This window comes from Hyla sarda, chromosome 3, assembly GCF_029499605.1.
Source record: "Hyla sarda isolate aHylSar1 chromosome 3, aHylSar1.hap1, whole genome shotgun sequence".
Taxonomy (NCBI): Eukaryota; Metazoa; Chordata; class Amphibia; order Anura; family Hylidae; genus Hyla; species Hyla sarda.
Window position 1 is genome coordinate 206,508,992 of NC_079191.1, and position 24,195 is coordinate 206,533,186.

The following is a 24,195-nucleotide window of genomic DNA, read 5'->3' on the forward strand; positions in this document are numbered from 1 at the left end:
ATCTTTTCTCCTGTATTCCCTGCCTAATACCCAGATCCCATTTCAAGGAACTCTCTGCTCTCAGCTCTGGATTTGTATGGATGCACAAACCCTCAAGACTGGCCTGCACCACATTGATTAGAAGGAAAAGAGAGGGGGGTTTGGCGATGCCTGACCCCCTCTCATATTACCTGGCTGCAGTCCTCTCCCGCGTACTAGATTGCTTTCACCATTATACAGACAAACAATGGGTACAATTTGAGGGTACTATATTGAATCAAAACCCCAAATTCTTACTTTGGCTCCCGCAATAAATCTCTTCCACTAAAGATGTGGCCAGTCTCCCGGCTGTCCTTAACTCAATCGTTCGCACTCGCAATACATATCTTAGTCATCTTTCGCTCTTCTCCCCAGACGGCCCCCTTACCCCATTATTTGACAACCCGGCTTTTCCCCCGGGCCTTATCTACGAGCCCCTTCCTCACCTTCCAAAGGGGAGATGGCACTTGTTTTTCCAAATTGATATCTCAGACATCGTTAAAGAGCCTACCTGTTCTCTTACAGGAGACCGAGGTGACTACCCACTTACTCTTTCAATACGCACAACTCAGTCACTTTTACCTGTCTAACAAAAGGAAGCTATCACTTCATCGTCCACTCACCAACTTTGAAAACCTCTGTGTTTCCTTGCATAAAATCAACCATAAAATCAGTGTCCTTTACTCTCTCCTCATACATGAATTTACAACCGATCCGCTCCCATTCCGGTTAGGCTGGGAAAAAGAAATAGGACATCAATTCACGGAGGAAGACTGGACCAGGGCTCTGAATCAATGCCACCACACCTCCATCTCTTGTAAAGCACAAGAAATCAACTATAAAGTTCTAACGAGATGGTACAGAGTGCCATCCCTACTCGCCAAATTCTATCCCGATGTTCCAGATACGTGCTGGAGATGTGGAGGTGTAGGTGGTACTATGCTTCATGTTTGGCTGACCTGCCCCCACTTATCTACATACTGGACTCAAGTTATAGATATAATACATCGTATCACATTGACCCAGCTCCCTCCCACGCCAGAAGTCATCCTACTCACCATCCTTCCGGCTCACATACCCAAGCATACGGCCAAACTAATATTGTTTCTGTTGCTTGCGGCCAGAACGGTAATTCCAAGACTTTGGAAATCGCAACTTCCCCCATCCATTACCTCTTGGCTCCAAGAATCCTCCCATCTACACAGGATGGAAGAATTGCTAGTCGACTCCAAAAATCAGATAGACAAATACAACACCGTCTGGCACCCTTGGACACATTTTACATCCTCTAGGGACTATACGTCCATGCATCTTTCACTCGGAAACATATGTCTCCCAAGCCCTACAGCACGCCCGGTTTCCGGTGCTCCCTCTACCTAAACAGCCCATTTTTCACAAATAACTACCATGCCTCATTGCTTTGCCATGTTGTTCTGAAGCCCTCCTGACCCGCTGGGTAAGTCTAACAACCTCTTTCTTACGAACCTAGTAGTCTTCCTCGTTCCCATCCCCTTCTGTCCCTTTGGAACCCTTTCCTGTCTCTTCTTCCTCCTTCTTTCTGTCCTCATCTCCTTTTCTTCCCATATGTTGCTTACACCAACCACATTGTTGTTGATTGTACCTACCCGGATCACATAGAAGCTCAGACCATGTACCTTGAGTTGACTAATTGATGTTTGAATTGTCATGTCTTTAACTATTCACTTTAATGTATTCAACATCCTGTCTTGTTACTGAATACCTGACTTTATATAGTGATGGAACGCATCATATGTGTGTACCCTATCGACAACGATGCCTGTTTATTGATGGTGTTTTCGTACTTTACTTGAACTTTGTACTTTGAAGAAAATTAATAAAACGTTAATATTAAAAAATAAATAAATAAATAAAAATACTATAACCTGTATATCTTCTGGCTACAAACTGCCTTTAGCCTGCAAATGGAACAAACTTGTTTATTGTCACATTATGGTGGAGCACAGAAGGAAACATCATAAAACTTGATTCTCCCCTACAGCTGTGCACAAGATTTGGATCTTTTTAGTAGCTAACACAACACATTTCGGTAATATTTTATTTTACCTTAGTGCTTAATTAGACTTTTCTCCTCTCCCCCAAAAAATAAAAAAAATAAAATAAAAACTTTACTAGTGAAAGGCTGATGGGAATTGATCTTTTCTGTATATACAGCACTTTTGTTTTGAGATACCTTTTTCTATGTTACAGCCTGCGCTCCGGCCGCACATGTCGGCCGTGAGCGCATTGTCCCTACTCCCGGTGGGGCCAGGATTCGCATCGCGGGATGCGCCCGCATGTGAATTTCGGCCCGTCACTCACCCTGTACTGCTGCCTCTTCCGCTCCGGTGTCTCGGCTCCGTCGTGGGCGCCCCCGTCTCCTAGGGCCCGCGTTCGACGAAGCTCTGAGATTTAAAGGGCCAGTACGCCCATAATTACTGTTTGCACCTGACACTACCTTATAAAGTCCCTGCACCTCCCACACTTCCCGGATCTTCAGTGCCATTTGCCTGAGAGAAAGCGTACCCATTGCCTGTTTGCCATTCCAGTGTATCCAGACCTTCCTGCTACGTTTTTTTACTATGAACCTTTGCCATCTGCCTTGACCTTCTGCTATGTTTGACTACACTACAGCCTCATCCTTCTGTACCTCGCCTTGCCCAGTTACCTATGTGGTCGAGCAGTGTTGGGGGTAGCGACCTGGGTGTCTCCTGCCGCAGCAAGCCCATCCTGCCTTGCGGCGGGCTCTGGTGAAAACCGGCGGCACCTTAGACTCCGCTCCCCGATACGGTCTGAGTCATCAGCCACACAGGTGGAGGATCCACTTTCAGCTCCGTGACAGCCTCCACCCAGGTGCGTGACATTCTATAATATTATTCATGTGATAAGGTAGTGAATTTGACATCTATAAAGTACTGCTCACTTCCTTCACTAGCAAATTTCTTCTTCCTGCCCTCAATCTTTGTCACCCTGCCAGAATACAGTCCACCTCTCACATTTTTGTAAATATCTTTTCATGTGACAACACTGAAGAAATGGCACTGTGCTACAATGTAAAGCATTGAGTGCATAGCCTGTAAAAATAACTCAACACGCAACCATTAATGTCTAAACAATGGCAACAAAAGGGAGTACACCCCTAAGTGAAAATTTCCAAATTGGGCCCAATCAGCCATTTTCCCTCCCCATGCCATGCGACTCTTTAGTGTTAAGAGATTTCAGGTGTGAATGAGGAGCAGGTGTCTTAAATTTGGTATTATCGCTCTCACACTGCTCACTGAAAGTTCAACATGGCACCCCATGGCACAGAACTCTCTGAGGATTGGGGAAAAAAAGAATTGTTGTTCATACATTCTGTTGGCACTGAGGAGCTACAGTTCATTGAGGAAATCATGAATGCCAAGATTAACTGTGACCTACTGAATGAGAGCATAACCCCCCCCCCCCCCCCATTTGGAGACTGGGCCACAAGGCAGTATAGCAAAATTATAACAACCCCAAACACACCTTCAAGACCACCACTGCCTTTCTAAAGAAGCTGAGGATAAAGGGTATGGACTGGCCTACCATGTCTGCAGACCTAGACACTATTGAGCATCTTTGGGGGAGCATAAGGCATCTAACATCCATCAGCTCTGTGATGTCATCATGCAGCAGTGGAAGAAGATTTCAGTGGCAACCTGTGAAGCTCTGGTGAACTCAATGTCTGAGAGGCTTAAAGGGGTTCTCCGGTGCTTAGACATCTTATCCCCTATCCTTTGGATAGGGGATAAGATGCCTGATTGCAGGAGTCCTGCCGCTGGGGACCCCCGGGATCTTGCAGGCGCACCCCGTTTGTAATCAGTCCCTGGAGCGCGTTCGCTCCGGGTCTGATTACCAACGACCACAGGGCCGGCGCCGGCTTGTGACGTCACGCTCCGCCCCTTAATGCAAGTCTATGGGAGGGGGCGTGACAGCTATCACGCCCCCTCCCATAGGCTTGCATTGAGGGGCGGAGCGTGATGTCACACGGGGGCGGAGGCCTCTGGTCGTCGGTAATCAGACCCGGAGCGAACACGCTCTGGGGAGTGATTACAAACGGGGTGCCGCGTGCAAGATCCCGGGGGTCCCCAGCGGCGGGACTCCCGCGATCAGGCATCTTATCCCCTATCCTTTGGATAGGCGATAAGATGTCTAAGCACCGGAGAACCCCTTTAAGGCTGTGCTAAAAAATAATGGTGGCCACACAAAATATTGACATTTGTACCCAGTTTGACCATTTCCACTTAGGGTTGTACTCACTTCTGTTGCTAAGGTTTAGACAATAATGGTTGTGTTGTGTTATTTTGAGAGAATGCAACATTAAAAACTGTTATACAGGCTATGCTCTCACTTCTTTACATTATAGCAGAGTGTCATTCCTTCAATGTTGTCACATGGAAAGATATAATAAAAAATTTACAAAAATGTTAGGGGACTACTCACTTATGTGAGATACTGTATGTATTCGCATAACTCACAAGGGTAACAGAGGCACAGTCCTGTGCTTAGCGATAACAAATGTTCCTTCAGTCCACATAAAGCTCAGGCAAGGTAGATCAATACCAGTAAGTTGTAGGTTATGTAGGATGTGGGGAAGCAAAAGACCTTTTATTATATTGTTAACTCAGCATTCTCATCCTAAACTGCATAAGATCTTCATAGCAAAACAGAAATAGTTTTTTAACACATACATGAGCACTGTCCCTTTAACAGAAAAACTTGTGACATGTCCTGGAGACATGTAAAAAGTTTTGATCGGTTATGGTCTCACTGCTCCAGGGCTCTCCGCCTTTTCCGTCTTTGCTGCAAGAGACGTTCTTTATTGTAAGTCTACAGAGACCTTCTCCTGCAGTGTGATGGTCAGAAGCGCTCAGCTTCTGCAGTATTTCTTCCAGATGTATTTAACAACTGGTGGGGGTTTACTTATATTTATACTTGTAAAAAGTCCATCTACTTTGTGCAACATATATATTTTGTTACCCATTCTTTCTTACCTCGCTGTTGACAATAATACATCCTATATGACAATAGGCACAGTATTTTGGAGTGCAATATAGCATCCACATTTGTAAGTTTTAGAAAGTTCTTTGAAGCTTTGTTTTTTGGAAGTATGTATCCGTTTCCACTCCAATGAGCTGTCAGTAAACCAATGTGTGGTAAGATAAGGCATACATTATAAAATCCTTTTTTAGAAATATAACATTTCTGTTTGCAACATTTATATTCTTGTCCACTAAGTACATATACAGTATATACTTGGCAGACTCTACATTGAGTGAAATGCTCAGACATAGAAACATTCATACCTTTGTTTTAGACTGTTGCAGTATTCTAAATGACATGCCGTAACAAAATATTACATCTGTGCACCATTTTTGTGTACAGTTTATACTAGACAGGATACCGTAGACGAGTGGCTTCCAAACTGCGGCACTCCAGATGTTTCAAAACTACTACTTCCAGCATGAGATTCCAACCTGTTCATTCTTTCTATGGACATCGCAAGGAATGCATAGCCGTCTATGAGAAGCCGCATTCCTGTGCGGTCCTAGCCCGCAGTCTGCAGAATGTCCGCACTAAGATTTTACATGCAAACATTCTGCTGTTCCAAAATCTGTCAGACACCTGTGGGGTGTAAATGCTCACTGTACCCCTTATTACATTACATGAGGGGTGTAGTTTCCAAAATGGGGTCACGTGGGGGTGGGGGGGGGGTCCACTGTTCTGGCACCATGGGGCTTTGTAAACACACATGGCCTTAAATTTCAGACACATTCTCTCTCCAAAAGCCCAATGATTTCCTTCTCTTCTGAGCATTGTAGTTCGCTCGCAGAATACTTTACATCCAAACATGGGGTATTTCCATACTCAGGAAAAAAAGCCCCCCAAAATTTGTAGCCCTATTTTTTCTATTTTCCCTTGTGAAAATGAAAAATGTAGGGTAACACCAGCATTTTAGTGATTTTTTTTTTTTCATTTTCACATCCAACTTTAACGAAAATTCATCAAACACCTGTGGGGTTTTAAGGCTCACTATACCCCTTGTTACGTTCTGTGTAGGGTGTAGTTTCCAAAATGGGGTCACATGTGGGTATTTATTGTTTTGCGTTTATGTCAGAACCGCTGTAAAATCAGCCACCTGAAAAATCACCAATTTAGACCTCAAATGCACATGGTGCACTCTCACTTCTGAGCCATGTTGTGTGACCGCAGAGCACTTTGCGTCCACATATGGGGTATTTCCGTATTCAGGAGAAATTGCGTCACAAATTTTGGGGGTCTTTTTTTCCTTTTACAGCTTTTGGGAAAAAAAGCTTTTTACACTAACATGCTGGTGTAGATCCCAACTTTACTTTTCATAAGTGGTAAAAGGAGGAAAAGCCCCCCAAAATTTGTTAATACGGAAATACCCCATATGTGGCACTAAACTGTTGAAATATGACAGGGCTCCAAAGCGAGAGAGAGCGCCATGCGGTAAACACATTAGAGGACAGTGAACTGTTACAAATGGATCTGGATAGGTTGGAGGTTTGGGCTGGGAAGTGGCAGATGAGGTTCAATACTGATAAGTGTAAGGTAATGCACATGGGGAAGAAAAATACGGGCTGGGATTATGTATCAAATGGGAGAACACTTGGGACGACTGACATGGAAAAGGACTTAGGAGTCTTAGTTAACAGTAAATTTAGCTGTAGTGACTAGTGTCGGCCAGCTGCTGCCAAGGCTAATAAAACCATGGGGTGCATCAATAGGGGCATAGATGCCCACGACAAGGAAATAATTCTACCGCTGTACAAATCACTAGTCAGACCACACATAGAATACTGTGTACAGTACTGGGCACCAGTATACAAGAAAGATATAGTGGAGCTGGAGAGGGTTCAAAGACGCGCAACCAGAGTAATACGGGGAATGGGAGGACTGCAGTACCCAGAAAGGTTATCAGAATTAAGGTTATTTATTTTAGAAAAAAGAAGGCTTAGGGGAGACTTAACTATGTATCAATATATCAGGGGACAGTACAGAGATCTCTCCCATGATCTTTTTATACCCTGGACTGTATCAATAACAAGGGGGCATCCTCTATGTCTAGAGGAAAGAAGGTTTCTACACCAGCACAGATTGGGGTTCTTTACTGTAAGAGCAGTGAGACTGTGGGATTCTCTCCCGGAGGAGGTGGTCATGGTGAACTCTGTAATAGAGTTCAAAAAGGGGCTGGATGCATTTTTGGAGAGTAATAACATTGCTGGTTTTGTATACTAGATTTATAGGGACAGAAGGTTGATCCAGGGATTTATTCTGACTGCCATATTTGGAGTCGGGAAGGAATTTTTACCTCTAGTATGAGTTTTTTTTTTGCCTTCCTCTGGATCAACTCAACTCAAAAGGGACCTATTAGGGTTATAGGTTGAACTTGATGGACTCTGGTCTTTTTTCAACCTTATGAACTATGTTATTATGTTATTACTCCAACCTGTTTCATTGGATTCTTGTAGTAATTTCAGAGGTAATATATGACGACGACCATGGGGCCTCAGTCTTCAGAAAAAATTACTTAGATTTTTTTTAAATTTAAATAGAAGATGGTGAATAAATTCACAAGTTTAATGTGCTAGCAGCACGAGGATATCACATGGCAGCACAATGACAGAGCCTGGTAATTGGAATGAGCAAACTTTAAATCATTTTTTGAGGACCCATTGGAAGGCAAGTCTGCTGCCAGCAGCCACGGTAATTCCAGCTCCAATAATGTATAATTGCTGCAGTGTAAACTATGCAAAGCTCCTAGTTGTTTCTTAAAATCGAGCTGGCAGTCCACCACGAGGCCAGCTACCACCTGTCCCAACCCCTGCCTCTCAGCATACCCCCATGCTCTGAGTATCCACTTGAAGGGGACTGCAGTACAAGCAGCTTGGACAGGAGCATATTCAGCTTTTGTGCTGTTGGATAAGTAGGCACATAAAGCTATAGGTGGCTGCAGTGAAAAAGCTCGTACTTGTATCTTAACCCCTTAAGGACCGAGCCATTTTATACCTTAGGGACCGGAGCGTTTTTTGCAATTCTGACCACTGTCACTTTAAACATTAATAACTCTGGGATGCTTTTAGTTATCATTCTGATTCCGAGATTGTTTTTTCGTGAAATATTCTACTTTAACTTAGTGGTAAAATTTTATGGTAACTTGCATCCTTTCTTGGTGAAAAATCCCAAAATTTGATGAAAAAAATGAAAATTTTGCATTTTTCTAACTTTGAAGCTCTCTGCTTGTAAGGAAAATGGATATTCAAAATATATTTTTGTTGGGTTCACATATACAATATGTCTACTTTATGTTTGCATCATAAAATTTATGAGTTTTTACTTTTGGAAGACACCATAGGGCTTCAAAGTTCAGCAGCAATTTTGAAATTTTTCACAAAATTTTCAAACTCACTATTTTCAGGGACCAGTTCAGTTTTGAAGTGGATTTGAAGGGTCTTCATATTAGAAATACCCCATAAAAGACCCCATTATAAAAACTACACCCCCTAAAGTATTCAAAAAAACATTCAGTAAGTGTATTAACCCTTTAGGTGTTTCACAGGAATAGTAGCAAAGTGAAGGAGAAAATTCAAAATCTTCATTTTTTACACTCGCATGTTCTTATAGACCCAATTTTTTAATTTTTGCAAGGGATAAAAAGGAGAAAATTTTTACTTGTATTTGAAACCCAATTTCTCTCGAGAAAGCACATACCTCATATGTCTATGTTAATTGTTCGGCGGGCGCAGTAGAGGGCTCAGAAGGGAAGGAGCGACAAATGGTTTTTGGGGGACATGCCGCATTTAGGAAGCCCCTATGGTGCCAGGACAGCAAAAAAAAACACATGGCATACCATTTTGGAAACTAGACCCCTCAGGGAACGTAACAAGGGGTAAAGTGAACCTTAATACCCTACAGGTGTTTCACGACTTTTGCATATGTAAAAAAAATATATATTTTTTTTACCTAAAATGCTTGGTTTCCCAAAAATTTTACATTTTTAAAAAGGGTAATAGCAGAAAATACCCCCCAAAATTTGAAGCCCAATTTCTCCCGATACAGAAAACACCTTGCATGGGGGTGAAAAGTTCTCTGCTGGCGCACTACAGATCTCAGAAGGGAAGGAGTCACATTTGGCTTTTTGAAAGCAAATTTTGCTCTAGGGGCATGCCGCATTTAGGAAGCCCCTATGGTGCCAGAACAGCAAAAAAAACCACATGGCATACCATTTTGGAAACTAGACCCCTCGGGGAGCGTAACAAGGGGTAACGTGAACCTTAATGCCCTACAGGTGTTTCACAACTTTTGCATATGTAAAAAAAAAAATTTTTTTTTACCTAAAATGCTTGTTTTCCCAAAATGTTTACATTTTTAAAAAGGGTAATAGTGGAAAATACCCCCCAAAATTTGAAGCCCAATTTCTCCCGATTCAGAAAACACCCCATATGGGGGTGAAAAGTGCTCTGCTGGCGCACTACAGGTCTCAGAAGAGAAGGAGTAACATTTGGCTTTTTGAAAGCAAATTTTGCTCTGGGGGCATGCCGCATTTAGGAAGCCCCTATGGTGCCAGGACAGCAAAAAAAAACACATGGCATACCATTTTGGAAACTAGACCCCTCGGGGAACGTAACAAGGGGTAATTTGAACCTTAATACCCTACAGGTGTTTCACGACTTTTGCATATGTAAAAAAAATATTTTTTTTTTACCTAAAATGCTTGTTTTTCCAAAAATTTTACATTTTTTAAAAGGGTAATAGCAGAAAATACCCCCCAAAATTTGAAGCCCAATTTCTCCCGAGTACGGCGATACCCCATATGTGAACCTAAACTGTTGCCTTGAAATACGACAGGGCTCCAAAGTGAGAGCGCCATGCGCATTTGAGGCCTAAATTAGGGACTTGCATAGGGGTGGACATAGGGGTATTCTACGCTAGTCATTCCCAAAAAGGGTGCCTCCAGCTGTTGTAAAACTCCCAGCATGCCTGGACAGTCAACGGCTATCTGGCAATACTGGGAGTAGTTGTTTTGCAACAGCTGGAGGCTCCGTTTTGGGAACAGTGGCGTACCAGACGTTTTTCATTTTTATTGGGGAGGGGGGTTGTATAGGGGTATGTGTATATGTAGTGTTTTTTACTTTTTATTTTGTGTTATTGTAGTGTTTTTAGGGTACAGTCGCACGGGCGGGGGTTCACAGTAGTTTCTCGCTGGCAGTTTGAGCTACGGCAGAAAATTTGACGCAGCTCAAACTTGCAGCCGGATACTTACTGTAATCCTCCGCCCATGTGAGTGTACCCTGTACGTTCACATTGGGGGGGGGTGGGGGGAACATCCAGCTGTTGCAAAACTACAACTCCCAGCATGTACGGTCTATCAGTGCATGCTGGGAGTTGTAGTTTTGCAACCGCTGGAGGCTCCGTTTTGGAAACAGTGGCGTACCAGACGTTTTTCATTTTTATTGGGGAGGGGGGCTGTGTAGGGGTATGTGTATATGTAGTGTTTTTTACTTTTTATTTTATTGTGTGTTAGTGTAGTGTAGTGTTTTTAGGGTACAGTCACACGGGCGGGGGGTTCACAGTAGTTTCTCGCTGGCAGTTTGAGCTGCGGCAGAAATTTTGCCGCACCTCAAACTTGCAGCCGGATACTTACTGTAATCCTCCGCCTATGTGAGTGTACCCTGTACATTCACATTGGGGGGGGGGGGGGGGAACATCCAGCTGTTGCAAAACTACAACTCCCAGCATGTACGGTCTATCAGTGCATGCTGGGAGTTGTAGTTTTGCAACAGCTGGAGGCATACTGGTTGTGAAACACCGAGTTTGGTAACAAACTCAGTGTTTTGCAACCAGTGTGCCTTCAGCTGTTGCAAAAGCTACAACCCCCAGCATGTACGGACAGCGGAAGGGCATGCTGGGTGTTGTAGTTATGCAACAGCTGGAGGCATACTACTTTGGCTGGGGATGCTGGGGATTGTAGTTATGCAACAGCTGGAGACACACTGGTTTGCTACTTAACTCAGTGTGCCTTCAGCTGTTGCAAAACTACAACTCTCAGCAGTCACCGACAGCCAACGGGCATGCTGGGAGTTGTAGTTATGCAACCACCAGATGCACCACTACAACTCCCAGCATGCACTTTAGCTGATTGTGCAAGCTGGGAGTTGTAGTTACACAACAGCTGAAGGTACACTTTTACATAGAAAGAATGTGCCTCCAGCTGTTGCAAAACTACAAGTCCCAGCATGCCCATAAGGGCATGCTGGGAGTTGTGGTGGTCTGCCTCCTGCTGTTGCATAACTACAGCTCCCAGCATGCCCTTTTTGCATGCTGGGAGCTGTTGCTAAGCAACAGCAGGAGGCTGTCACTCACCTCCAACGATCCTCGCCGCACAGGTCAGTCCCTCGTCGTCTCCGCCGCCGCCGCTGCTCCTGGGGCCCCGATCCCAACAGGGGCGCCGGGGATCGGGGTCCCCAGCACCCGGGGTGCACGTCCCGCACCCGCTCACGTCCTCCGGAAGAGGGGCGGAGCGGGTTGCGGGAGTGACACCCGCAGCAGGCGCCCTGATTGGTCGGCCGGTAATCCGGCCGACGAATCAGGGCGATCGTGAGGTGGCACCAGTGCCACCTCACCCCTGCAGGCTCTGGCTGTTCGGGGACGTCTCTGACGTCCCCGATCAGCCAATAATTCCGGGTCACCGGGTCACTGGAGACCCGATTGACCCGGAATCCGCCGCAGATCGCTGGACTGAATTGTCCAGCGATCTGCGGCCATCGCCGACATGGGGGGTCATAATGACCCCCCTGGGCGATATGCCCCGATGCCTGCTGAACGATTTCAGCAGGCATCGGGGACCGGCTCCGCTCCAGATGGTTGCGGGGGGCCGGTAAAACACATGACGTTCTCATACGTCTTGTGTCCTTAAGGACTCGGAAATGGAGACGTATGAGAACGTCATGTGTCCTTAAGGGGTTAAAATCGAGCTGACTGTCATCCGTGAGGCGAGCTACCACCTGTTCCAGCCTCTGCCTCTCAATGCAGAGATTACATTGATTTTTTTAAATGTAAATTTAAGGTTTTAATTAGATTCATAAGTTTAATGTCTCGGGTGCCCGAAGTGTTTAATTTCAACTAATACTGTATGACCACAAAAACCCAATATAACAAGGAGTCACATGGCGGCCCAATGACAGAGCCTAGAGGTGGCTACAGCCTGACGAGACCATAGGGCCTCACAATAGAAAATATTAAAGATATTTTGTAAAATTTAAATTGAAGATTTAAAATAGATTAAAATTGCAAAAGTTTAATTTAAGGTGGCAACAAGATGTGGAGACCATATGGTGGCACAATGACACATCCTGGAGGTGGCAGCAGCATGAGGAGACCATAATGTGGCAGAATGACTCAGGCTGGAGGTGGCAACAGCCAGACGAGACCATAGGGCCTCACAATTGAAAAGATTAAAGATATTTTGGAAATTTTTTATTGAAGATTTAAAATAGATTAAGATAAAGTTTCATTTAATGTCATTGATGGCTTTTCTCTGTTCATATAGTCGGTCCAACATAATTCCAACGTGTGGAAACGTCGCAAGTCAGACTATGTTGGGGGATGCCGTTATGACGCTGCAGCTCAAAGAGGGTGTGCTTTGCGATGTACGAGTGGCTGAAGTGCATGCAAAGTTTCCATCCCATTGTTAGGATGTCTTGCAAATGGGGGTAACACTTCAGGAACCGCTTGACAACCAGAATGAACACGTGTGTCATTCATCGTGCATGGCTCAGGCTCCCTTGACGCAGCGCAGACAAGATGTTCTTCCCGTTTTCGGTCACAATGGTTCCCATTTCCAGTTTTCATGGTTTCAATGTTCATGATTCAACTTCTTGATGAATGACTTTTAGCAGTTCCTCCCATGTGACTCCGTTTGCAAGGCAAACCATGTGAAGAACAGCGTGACACTGCCATGCCCTGCACACATGGTATGCTGGAGTGGCACTGAGACTTGTCTGTGCAGTGGAGGGTGAAGACACGGTGGAGAATGAGGAGGCGGAGTCACACACTGTTGCAGGACCAACTGCCTGAGAGTGTGACCTGTCCAAGTTTCTCTTTTGTCTGTGCAGGAGCCACATTTACCCAGTGGGCCGTAAAGGACATGAATTGTTCCTGACCGTAGTTACAGCTCTACACGTCGGCACTGCCGTGCACTTTGGTACATTTTGGTAAAGTGGGATGGTGGGTGGTAATACCAGTACCCAGTGACGAAGGTGGGTGAAAAAGGGAGAACTTGGCTTCAGATGTGTGGCATCAGGCGGGTGGGAGGATCAAAATAGTAATTGAGACAGGTAGGCATATGAAATCCGTCTCTTTTGGCAAAGTGTTGGTGTGCACAAGTAAGTATTGAGGATATGTATTAGCTAAAACTTAACTTTTCTTAGGATAAAATATATGGACCCAAAAATATTTTATAATCTAACAAAGGGAAATGTGTTAAAAAAAATACCATGTGCCACCTAAACCACCAAGTATTGATGTGATGCAAAGAACTCTAAAAGGTGGAAGGGAACAACGTATGGTCCATTGTAACAGGTGGGGGTAAAAACTTCCCCTGTAGGGCCCTACTCTCTCACTCTTAATTAACTTCTTGGAAAGTGTTACTCGCCCTAAAAAAGGCGGCCGCACACAGGAACCTCTCCCTATTTCAACCTAAAAACACTGCCATTTCTGAGGGTTTTTAGTTAGAAATTGGGAGAGGTTCTTGTGTGGGTCTGCCCTTTTTAGGGCGGTTAACACTTGCCTCCAAAAGGTGGAAGGGAAATGGCAATGTTTTTAGGTGGAAATAGGGAGAGGTGGGGGGGGGGTGATCTTTTTAGTGTGAGTAACACTTGCCAAGAAGGGAATTAATAGTGATAGAGTAGGGCCTTACAGGGGAAGTTTTTACCCCCACCTGTTACAATGGACCATACGTTGTTCCCTTTCACCTTTTAGAGGTCTCTGCATCGCATCAATACTTGGTGGTATAGGTGGCACCTTTCCTTTTGTTAGATTTTTTGTGTTTTTTGTAACATGATCATGTGACCAAAAGGTTTTAGTACTTATATGTGTATTGTACCATTGTTTTATTACTCTATGACTAAGCGCTAATGTGCGAAACTCATGAGAGTGTTGTACGTGTATCTGCAAATCTCCAAATAAAGTATACCCTTGGAATTCACCTAGATGCTGGATACTTCTTTGTTCAAAAAATGTTGGGGTCCATATAGTTTTTTCCTAAGAAAAGTGAAGTTTTAGCTAATGCATATCCTCAATACTTACTTGTGGTCTAATGCGGAGGAATTTCTGTAACTGGGGACCAGCACCCTAATTATGTTTTGCATTATCCATGGCAGCACAATGAGAGAGCCTAGAGGTGGTAGCATCAGCCCTGGAGGTGGCAGCATCAGTATGAGGAGACCATATAGCAGCACAATGAGAGAGCCTGGAGGTGGCAGCATCAGCATGGTGAGACCATATAGCAGCACAATGACAAACCCTGGAGGTGGCAGCATCAGCATGAGTATACCATATGGCGGCACAATGACATAGCCTGGAGGTGGAAGCATAAGCCTGAGACCATAAAGGCAGTACAATGAGAGAGCCTGGAAGTGGCAGCATCAGCATGAGGAGACCATATGGTGACACAATGACAGAGCCTGAAAGTGGCAACATCAGCATGAGGAGACCATATGGCAGAACAATGAGAGCCTGGAAGTGGCAGCATCAGCATGAGGAGACCATCTGGGGGCACAATGACAGAGCCTGGAGGTGGCAGCAGCAGCATGAGGGCCATTCCAACTGATGGTTGTGCCTGAGGAACCCACCAACTGTTGACTGGAGGTGTCGGATGTCACTTGGGATGAAGTGGATGACTGAGTGAACAATCAATCACGGCTGCTGGGGTGCTGGTCGAGACATGACTGCTAGCTGACACGGGAGCTCAGACCTCTCACTGCGACTCCAGCTTCCACATGCCCCTACTCTGCTGTGACCTCTGCCTGCGCCTGATGAATTTAGGCCTCTGCCACTCCTCTGTGCACATCCTGGCACTTCTCTGCCTGACATACTTATACACCAGCTGAGTGCGTATATGTTACACTTATGAGAGGAGGACAATGTGCTCTACTACGCTTAAAACTGTATTAGACTACAGAAACAAGTGTGTAGCTTTGTCTGGCCTTTCACAGTAACTAGGCGAAAATTAGTTATTCTGAGGGGAAAAAAAAACGTACACCACGTAGGTGTACCTACAGTTTATCGGCAAAAGAAGCAATTCACACTTAACAACTAGGTGCGTTTAAGTAAATGCTTTAGTAGTTTAACTTCTTAGTACAAAGCAGGAGACATCTCCACTAGAAGATACAGAAATTACTTCACCCACAGTGCTCACTAATAACGTCCGACATTCCTGATTCAGCTGCCGATACAACTTCACCCTTCCACGGGCATAATGGAGCTGATCCTCCCTTCGGCTTCCCTGTGCCGAAGTGTCCGGCTAACACTCACCTGTCTACTCCTTCATGAGAGGAAGGAGGATCAGCTCCGTTATGCCCGTGGAAGGTGAAGTTGTATCGGCAGCTGAATCAGGAATGTCGCACGTTATTAGTGAGCACTGTGGGTGATGTAATTTTTGTATCTTCTGAAAAGTGGAGATGTCTCCTGTTTTGTACTAAGAAGTTAAACTACTAAAGCATTTACTTAAACGCACCTAGTTGTCAAGTGTGAATTGCTTATTTTGCCGATGACCATTGTAGAAGGAGTGGAGCCTCCTTTCACTCACACGAGTTACCCCAGTGCTAGAAATAAGGTTTATTATTCATTCTATATATGTACCTACAGTTTACACTTATGAGAGGAGGACTATGCGCTCCACTACAAACTGTATAAGGCTACAGAAACAAGTGTGTAGCTTTGGCTGGCCTTTCACAGTAACTATACCCAAATTAGTTTTTCAGGGAAAAAAAACATACACCACGTAGGTTTACCTACAGTTTACACTTATGAGAGCTGGACAATACGCTCTGCTTAAGACTGTATAGGGCTACAGAAACAAGGGTATAGGGGTATAGCTTTGGCTGGCCTTTCACAGTAACTAGGCCAAAATTTGTTTTTCAGGAAAAAAAAATGTACACCACCTATGTACGCACAGGTTACACTAATGAGAGGACAATAAGCTCCGCTACACAACCTGTATTAGCCACTGTAATCAGGTGACTATGGCATTTCGTGCTCACCCTAACTGGCCCCTGTTAGCAGTTTACAGTTGTTGTACAATTGCAGCAGTACAGAATCGCTGTGTAGTAGAGTCCAGTACAGTACTATTAGGCACTAATAATAGGTGACAATGGCTTTTACTGCTCTGCCTGACTGGCCCCTTTAAAGGGGTATTCCAGGAAAAAACTATTTTTTTATTTCAACTGGCTCCAGAAAGTTAAACAGATTTGTAAATGACTTCTATTAAAAAATCTTAATCCTTTCAGTACTTATGAGCTTCTGAAGTTAAGGTTGTTCTTTTCTGTCTAAATCCTCTCTGATGACACCTGTCTCGGTAAACGCCCAGTTTAGAAGAGGTTTGCTATGGGGATTTGCTTCTAAACTGGGTGTTTCCCGAGACAGGTGTCATCAGAGAGGATTTAGACAGAAAAGAACAACCTTAACTTCAGAAGCTCATAAGTACTGAAAGGATTAAGATTTTTTAATAGAAGTCATTTACAAATCTGTTTAACTTTCTGGAGCCAATTGATATATATATAAAAAAGTTTTTCCCTGGAATACCCCTTTAAGCTTTAAAGTTGCTGTACACCCCACTGCAGCAATGGAGTTGCTGTGTATTACACCCAAAAGTGTGGCATAGAGAGAAAGAAATATGTCTGCACTCATAATGTTCAGAAGTAGTTCATGCCTTTATTGTGACAGCATAAATACGACCAAAGTCGATAAATGAATTCACCCGGGATGCAGGGAGGGAGAGCGGCTACCAGCCGGCAGTCAGAGCAGGAGCGTATAGGCAGAACGAACGTGCGGTTTTGCGTCAAAGACAAATCATCCTGTTTTACTACCAGTTCACACCTGAACTTGGACCACTCGCAGCGCCTGTTACCTAAACAGGGACTGTGTCTCCCCCTCTAACAGCCAGCATACTGTTTCCAAGGGAGAGCACAGATTAGACTGACTCTCCATCTTATATACATCTCCCTTCCCTGCTGCCTCATTACTTAAGAAGCAGGTGAGAGATTCTCCAGGGTGAGGGAAGGAAATACACCCTTTCCTTGCCACCCTGTCACAATATATTTTTTTTACCTAAAATTTTTCCATTATCAGGCTAGGTTTCCACTTGGTTTTTTTTGTACACCTAAAAAAACGCCAGCAAAAACGTCAGAAAACTGCCACAGGTTTTTCCAGTTTTTTGGCAGTTTTTCTGGCGTTTTTTCTAGTGTTTTCCCTGGTGTGTGGAAACAGCCAAATTTGTCGCCTGTGGCAGTTTTCTCACTGTCGTCTGGGTACCACTCTGTGGGTCAGATGCTGAGTGCCCGGTCCACAGAGTGTAAGGAGATGAGGAGTGATGTATATATAGCATCACTACTCACCTCCCCCAGTTTTTCAGGCTTAGTAGTGGAAGCCGTTCTTATTGACGGAATCCATTACTAAGCCAGGGCTTAGCGTTAGCCCCAAAAATAGCTAGCGTTAACCCCCAATTATTACACCGGGGTGCCAGGAAGAGTCGGTACCAACAGGCCCGGAGCATCAAAAATGGTGCTCCTGGGCCTAGGCGGTAACAGGCTGGCGTTATTTAGGCTGGGGAGGGCCAGTATCAAAGGTCCTCGCCCACCCTGGTAATGTCAGGCTGTTGCTGTTTGGTTGGTATTGTGCTGAGAATGAAAATACGGGGAACCCTATGCGTTTTTTTTTAAAATGAATAATAAAAAACGCATAGGGTTCCCCGTATTTTCATTCTCAGGACAATACCAACAAAACAGCAACAGCCTGACGTTACCAGGTGGGCGATGACCATTGATACTGGCCCAGCCTAAATAGCGCCAGCCTGTTGGTACCGGCTCTTCCCGGCACCCCTGTGGCGGTGGGTACCGGGGTAATAATTGGGGGTTAGCGCTAGCTGTTTTTGGGGCTAACGCTAAGCCCTGGTTAAGTAATGGATTCCGTCAATAAGACAGCTTCCACTACTAAGCATGAAAATTTTATTTAAAAAAACACAACACATTGGAAAAATTATTTTATTTTAAAAAACACTCCCCCACAGCCCTTGTTAACCATTTTATTAAAATAAAAAAAATCCAGTTCTTCCGTTGTAATCCATCGAATCCGCAGTAATCCTCTGCATACACGGATCTGAAAGGAGAAGAAAAAAAAACACAAAAAAATGGGTTAGGACATTTTTTGCGCTCTCCGCAGGGGAGAGCGCCCATAATGCAATGTCTTCTCAAACAGGGAGCCTCCAATTGGTGCAAAACTACAACTCCCAGCATGCCCAGACAGCCTTTGGCTGTCTGGGCATGCTGGGAGTTGTAGTTTAGCAACAGCTGGAGTCTCCCTATCTGGTAAGACACTGGAAGAAGGGTCTGTTCACATTATACAAAACGGACAGCTTGGATCCCGTCTGTAGCTCTGCCCCTAATGACGTCATCACTAGGGGCGGAGCTACACGGACCCGCGGAGACTGGAGGGAGGTAAGGGGACTTCTTCATCCTCTGTATACACTATGTACAGCTATCTATAGATAGCTGTATATACTATATACCACCCAAAGGGTTAACCTACACTGTTCAGCAGTGTAAGTTAACTCTTTCCTTGCCGGGCTTGCGCATAGCGCACAGCTCAGCAAGGGGTTAAGTGAGCCAGCAATGTGTATACTGTATATACATTGCAGGCACACTGTAAGTTCTTGCTGGGCAGTAGGTATACGATGTACATCTTACTGCTCATGTGTATATATACTGACGTATATATACACATATTCATATATCCTACAGAGTTGTGATTGGCTGGAACCATCTGACCAATCCGCTCTCTGCGGGAAATATGAACATGTGTATATATGCGGCAGTGCAGGGGACCATAGAAGTGCGGCCGCCACATCTATACATTATACAGGAGGATTGCAAAGGGGCGGTCTGTCAATTAGTACAAACATGTACTACTACTCCCATCATGGAACAGTGTGTTCCATGCTGTGAGTAATAGTACTACCTAAAAAATGTATGAAAAAAAGTTAAAAACACGCACACACTACATTTTATTATTGTCGGCTACATTTTTAGGTCCCCACCCGCCCACATAAATTGATCCCTGTTTGAAAATTAATTAAAATTTTGTTCTAAAAATGAAAAATTTTGTTAAATACAATTTTTTCCATCACTGCTATATCTTTTTTATTATTTTTTTTAATGATAGCCTACGAAATTTTAATAAAAAAAGGTATCTCCATCACATTTTGGGATCGCTAAAGTCCAAAAAAGAATAAAAACCTCCTGAAAAAATGCCAAAGTTAAAACCCACATGGCGTTTTTCTTGGCGTTTTTTTCACTCCCATAGACTTCTATGGGAGAAAAGTGCCAAGATTTCCCAGAAAAAAGGACAAAATCTCAACAAGAGGTCGTTTTTTAAAAACTGCCAAGGTCTAAACACAAAAAGAGAGACAAACCTGCATTGGCCTCCCAGGTACCCGCGGCACCTATTACTGCCTTTTTCCGCCCGCGAGAACCGCCGCTGCTGTGAAAAGCTGTGAAAGCGCGCGCTGCGCAGAACATGCCGGCGCCGGACAAGACCTCGGCTCTGCAGAGTGGTGGAGGTGGCGTCACTGTGGACTCGGGCTCTGCTGACTCCGGACCCCAGGAGGTGGGTGCGCTGCCCTCAATACCCCGGCAGCAAGGTAGGTGATCTCCTCACCGTCCCCCTGCGCCTGCCGCTGAACAGCTGGAGGTCCCAACTCCTGGGCCTTCCCCACACCCACTCACTGCCCCTGTCCTGCAGCCATCGTAGGGAGCTGTGCCTGCCCAGCTCGGTGGATGCTGGGGACACCACTATGCCTCATCAGTGCCCCCACAACCCTCAGCTTGTAATGGACACCCACCTCCTCCTCAGCAAGGGGACCCTAATGCCACCCTGCAACAGCCCTGTCTCCTCCATGATTCCAGCACCTCTGGGACTGCCTCTTACCTGCATTTTTCCACAACTAGAGCTGAAGTCCACCCTGCTCCTAACATTCCATGTGTCCTTCAAGATGGATGTCCCCTCCGGCAGATCCCTCCTATGTCTCAATCTCTCTACTCTCCCTATATGGCAGCTACTGTTACGTCGGTATCCATGGATTTTTGTGCACCTGCTTCTAGTGGGGAGTCTTCGGAAGATATCAGCCTTCCGGAATATTGGGGTGCCAGTCCCCCTGCAAAAAGAAACTTTTCAAAACCCCTTCTAAGCATGCTCCTGATAGGAGTCCTGCCTCTGACTGCTCCTCTTCTGATGAATCCGCCATGAGGAAACCAGAACCTCGCAGACGCTCTCCTGACCGCACTCCTACAAATCCTAAGAAGAGCGGCTTGGGCACACCCCTCTCTGCTCCGACATTGTCTTTGCCGTCGCCTGAAGTGGCCGTTCATACTTTACGTAACCATCCTGAGCTCCAGGCCCTCCTGGCCTTACTTCCCACAAAGATGGACTTGCTCACTTTTGCTACTGACCTTAAATCTGCCTGGAAAAGTGACCTCAAACCGGTCAACGACGATGTTGCTCATCTGAAGCAGTGCATGACCTGGAGCAATTTCACTCCTCCATTACCGCTCAAGTTGCAGACCTTCACTCCACTACATTCATGGCAAGCCTCCACTATGGCACACATTGATGATTTGGACAATTGCAATAGGGGGAACAATATCAGGATCAAAGGCCTTCCTAAAACGGTCCTCCTTCAAGATATCCCGGCCACCTTACAAAAATTGTTTAATGAGGTCCTGCAGAAACCACCCGATGCCCCTCTGGAATTGGACTTGGCACATAGGGCCCTTAGGGCAAGACACCCTGACCCTAGGAGACCAAGGGACATTATCTGCTGAGTACACCGCTATCAGATAAAGGACGAGATAATGAAGAAAGCTCGTACTCTCAAACTTCTCACCCACAATGGCGTGGAAATTCGCCTTTCCCCCGACTTGTCCCAGAGGACCCTGCATCTCCGAGCGGCCCTTCGGCCCCTGCTTCATCTACTACAGAATGCTAAAATAGTGTACCGCTGGGGCTTCCCCTTTTGCGTCACTGCCCGACATGGCTCGACAGTGGCCACTCTACGTCATCCGGGGGATTTAAGGGCCTTCTTGGAGACTTTCAAACTGCCCCCTGTTCCCCTGCCTGACTGGGAACAGATGTTTCTTCCACCGATGCCGCCCCTGCCTTCTGGACTCCTTTGTCTGGACCCCCCACCGCCTCCTCTGCCCTCTGATGGACTGAACCCACGTGATAAGCCTCCTGAACACCAACATCAGAAACGCAATACCTGACTCTTTAGTGGAGATCCTGTTGGACTTGAAGTTCATTCTCCTCGATGACCCCGTGCTACTTTGGATGCTGTCTCCGAGACGACTAGTTTCTTGATAGTGTTGCTGGTTATTGTTAAACGAGTTATGCTTTTGCCTTGCAAATGTTCTTCTCTTTTATTCTGTATTTCCTTAGTGTCCTGTAACTGCCACCCCCATTGGCTCTACATGGACCTCTAAAGGTCATGTAGATTTATTAGTTTTATTCTAGCCTTGTTTAATAGCTGGCCCCCACCTGATTGTCTTGTTAGGGCGTTTATTAGCTTGTCACTAGGCCCTCTCCACTGACTCTTTACAATTGTGTAGTTATGCCCTACCAGGGTCCCTCCCATGAACCCTCCATTAGGGTGATGCCCGGACTGGTACCGGTGCTAGTATTGGCCCTTCTGGCCTTTTCTTTTAGTCCCTATGTGACTGTTATCTTACGGTTGCTTCTTCTCTCCTCTCCTGCTTTTCCACGGTCCCAGCTAATGCCTCCCTTTCTTCTTTTCTCTCCTCAGCACAGTTCGGCTCTCCAATCGTGTGCCTCCTTGGTGGATCCGGCTCTGAGACCTCTTGGGTATGGTAAGATATTACTCATTCTACACATCCCATATGGCTGACATCACATTAGCGACCCTTAATGTTAAGGGATTTAATACACCCGAAAAAAGGGCCCAACTCCTTTTATACTTTTCATAAAAAACAAACACATATACTCTGTCTCCAGGAGACACATTTCAAAACAAGCTCTATGCCTTCAGTTTCCTCCCGGTACTATATCACTTGGATTGATAGCACCAATCCTGGCACCAGGACGAAAGGGGTCTCCATAGCTTTTCATAGATCCCTCCCTATTACAGTCAGTAATTCCCTAGTAGACCCTTCAGCCCGCTATGTCTTCGCTAACTGCACAGTTGCTGGCCAGAAGCTGACACTTGTCGCACTATACGCACCCAATCATGACCAGGTGTCGTTTCTTCTCCAGACGCTAGACCTGCTGGTTATGTTCGCCACGGGACCTATTATCTTCTGTGGCGACCTTAACCTTTCTATTTTCCCCTTACTTGACAGTTCCTCGGGACACTCCTACCTATCTTATTGTAAGTTGCGCGTCCTGAGGAGGAAGCTGCATTCTCTTCAGCTATGCGACGTATGGCGAACATTACATCCTGACACGCGGGACTATACATTCTTCTCGCACCCTATACAGTCATATTCCAGAATCGATTATATATTCTGCCCTCACCACGTCCTGCCAAATGTTTCCTCAGCATCTATCAATGTTATGACTCTATCTGACCACGCGCCTGTCGCGTTCACTTTCACCCTTCCCTCTTTGGCCAAGCCGCATGTGACCTGGAGACTGAACGAGTTCCTGCTATTGGAGCCACTTTGCCTCCAAGAGCTTAGAGACTCGATGACCCAATTTGCACTGAATCATGAACACGATGATACGTCACCAGCGATTCGTTGGGACGCGTTGAAATGTGTCTTGAAAGGTGTCCTGGTTAGTCATGGGGCTAGGCTGAAGATGGAATTGGCTGCCAAACATCTCTCCCTCCACGCCCGACTCCATGCCCTCGAATCCCAACATAAGCAGAGCCAATCGGAGGCTGTCCTCCGGGAAGTGATCCAAGTTCGACACGACCTCCTTGCCCTCCTCAACAATAGCTATAGACGTTATAAACAACTGACAGGCAGAATGTTTTATGAATGGGGAAACAAAGCTAGCAGGCTACTGGCTAGAGCTCTACGTGAGAAAAGATCTTCTCTATATGTCCCATCCATTCGCACCACTTCTGGTTCTCTCGCCCATCTGACACAAGATATTGCCGAGGCCTTTCGCTCCTACTATTCGTCCCTCTATGACCTGCCTAAACCTAATGCTCCGTCACAAAATGGTTCCCCTCCCGTTCCCCTCTCGGAATATTTTTCCTCCACAGCACTCGCGACCCTCTCCGCTGGGGCAGCCGGGCCCTGGACGCCCCTTTTACTTCTGCTGAACTGGAACTAGTCATTTCGAACCTCCCTGCAGGAAAAAGCCCAGGCCCAGACGGCTACACAGCGAAGTTCTATAAATCCCTTCGTGCTGAACTCTCTGGTCCCCTCCTCTACGCTCTCAATAGGGTCTCTGATTCCTCCCCCCTTCCTTTCTCCAGGCCTTTGTCACGGTCATCCCTAAAGAGGGTAAAGACCCCTCACTATGCTCAAGCTACCGTCCGATTTCCTTGCTCAACACGGACGTGAAGATCTATGCCAAACTGATTGCCAACTGACTGGCCGGCCACTTGGAGTCCCTAGTCCATCCTGATCAAGTGAGCTTTGTTCGTAATAGAGAGGCCCGACATAATACTCTTCGGGTTTTCTCTGTTGTTCGCTATGCTCTCTTGCGACAGACTCCCCTATTCCTGCTGTTGTTTGATGCTGAGAAGGCCTTTGATCGGGTGGACTGGGACTTCCTTGTGGCTACCCTGTCGCAGATTGGTATGGGATCCCTAATGAAGGCTCGGATAATGTCACTATACTCTAATCCTCAAGTGAGGGTGAATGGCTTGCTTTC

General features: G+C 45.6%; 1 protein-coding gene across 6 annotated transcripts in view; it reads left to right on the forward strand.

Moving 5' to 3' along the window:
* MEI4 (meiotic double-stranded break formation protein 4) overlaps positions 1 to 24,195 on the forward strand; it is a 330,746-nt gene that overhangs the window by 191,147 nt on the left and 115,404 nt on the right. For 4 of the 6 annotated variants that reach the window (XM_056565916.1, XM_056565918.1, XM_056565919.1 and 1 more), the window contains one exon: positions 22,154 to 22,212. The exons of 1 other annotated variant lie outside the window; for it this stretch is intronic. In XM_056565916.1, the coding sequence (XP_056421891.1) occupies positions 22,154 to 22,212 (59 nt within the window). Of the gene's footprint in view, positions 1 to 22,153; positions 22,218 to 24,195 lie in introns of all 6 variants that reach the window. One more of the 6 variants, XM_056565922.1, reaches the window with a different exon arrangement.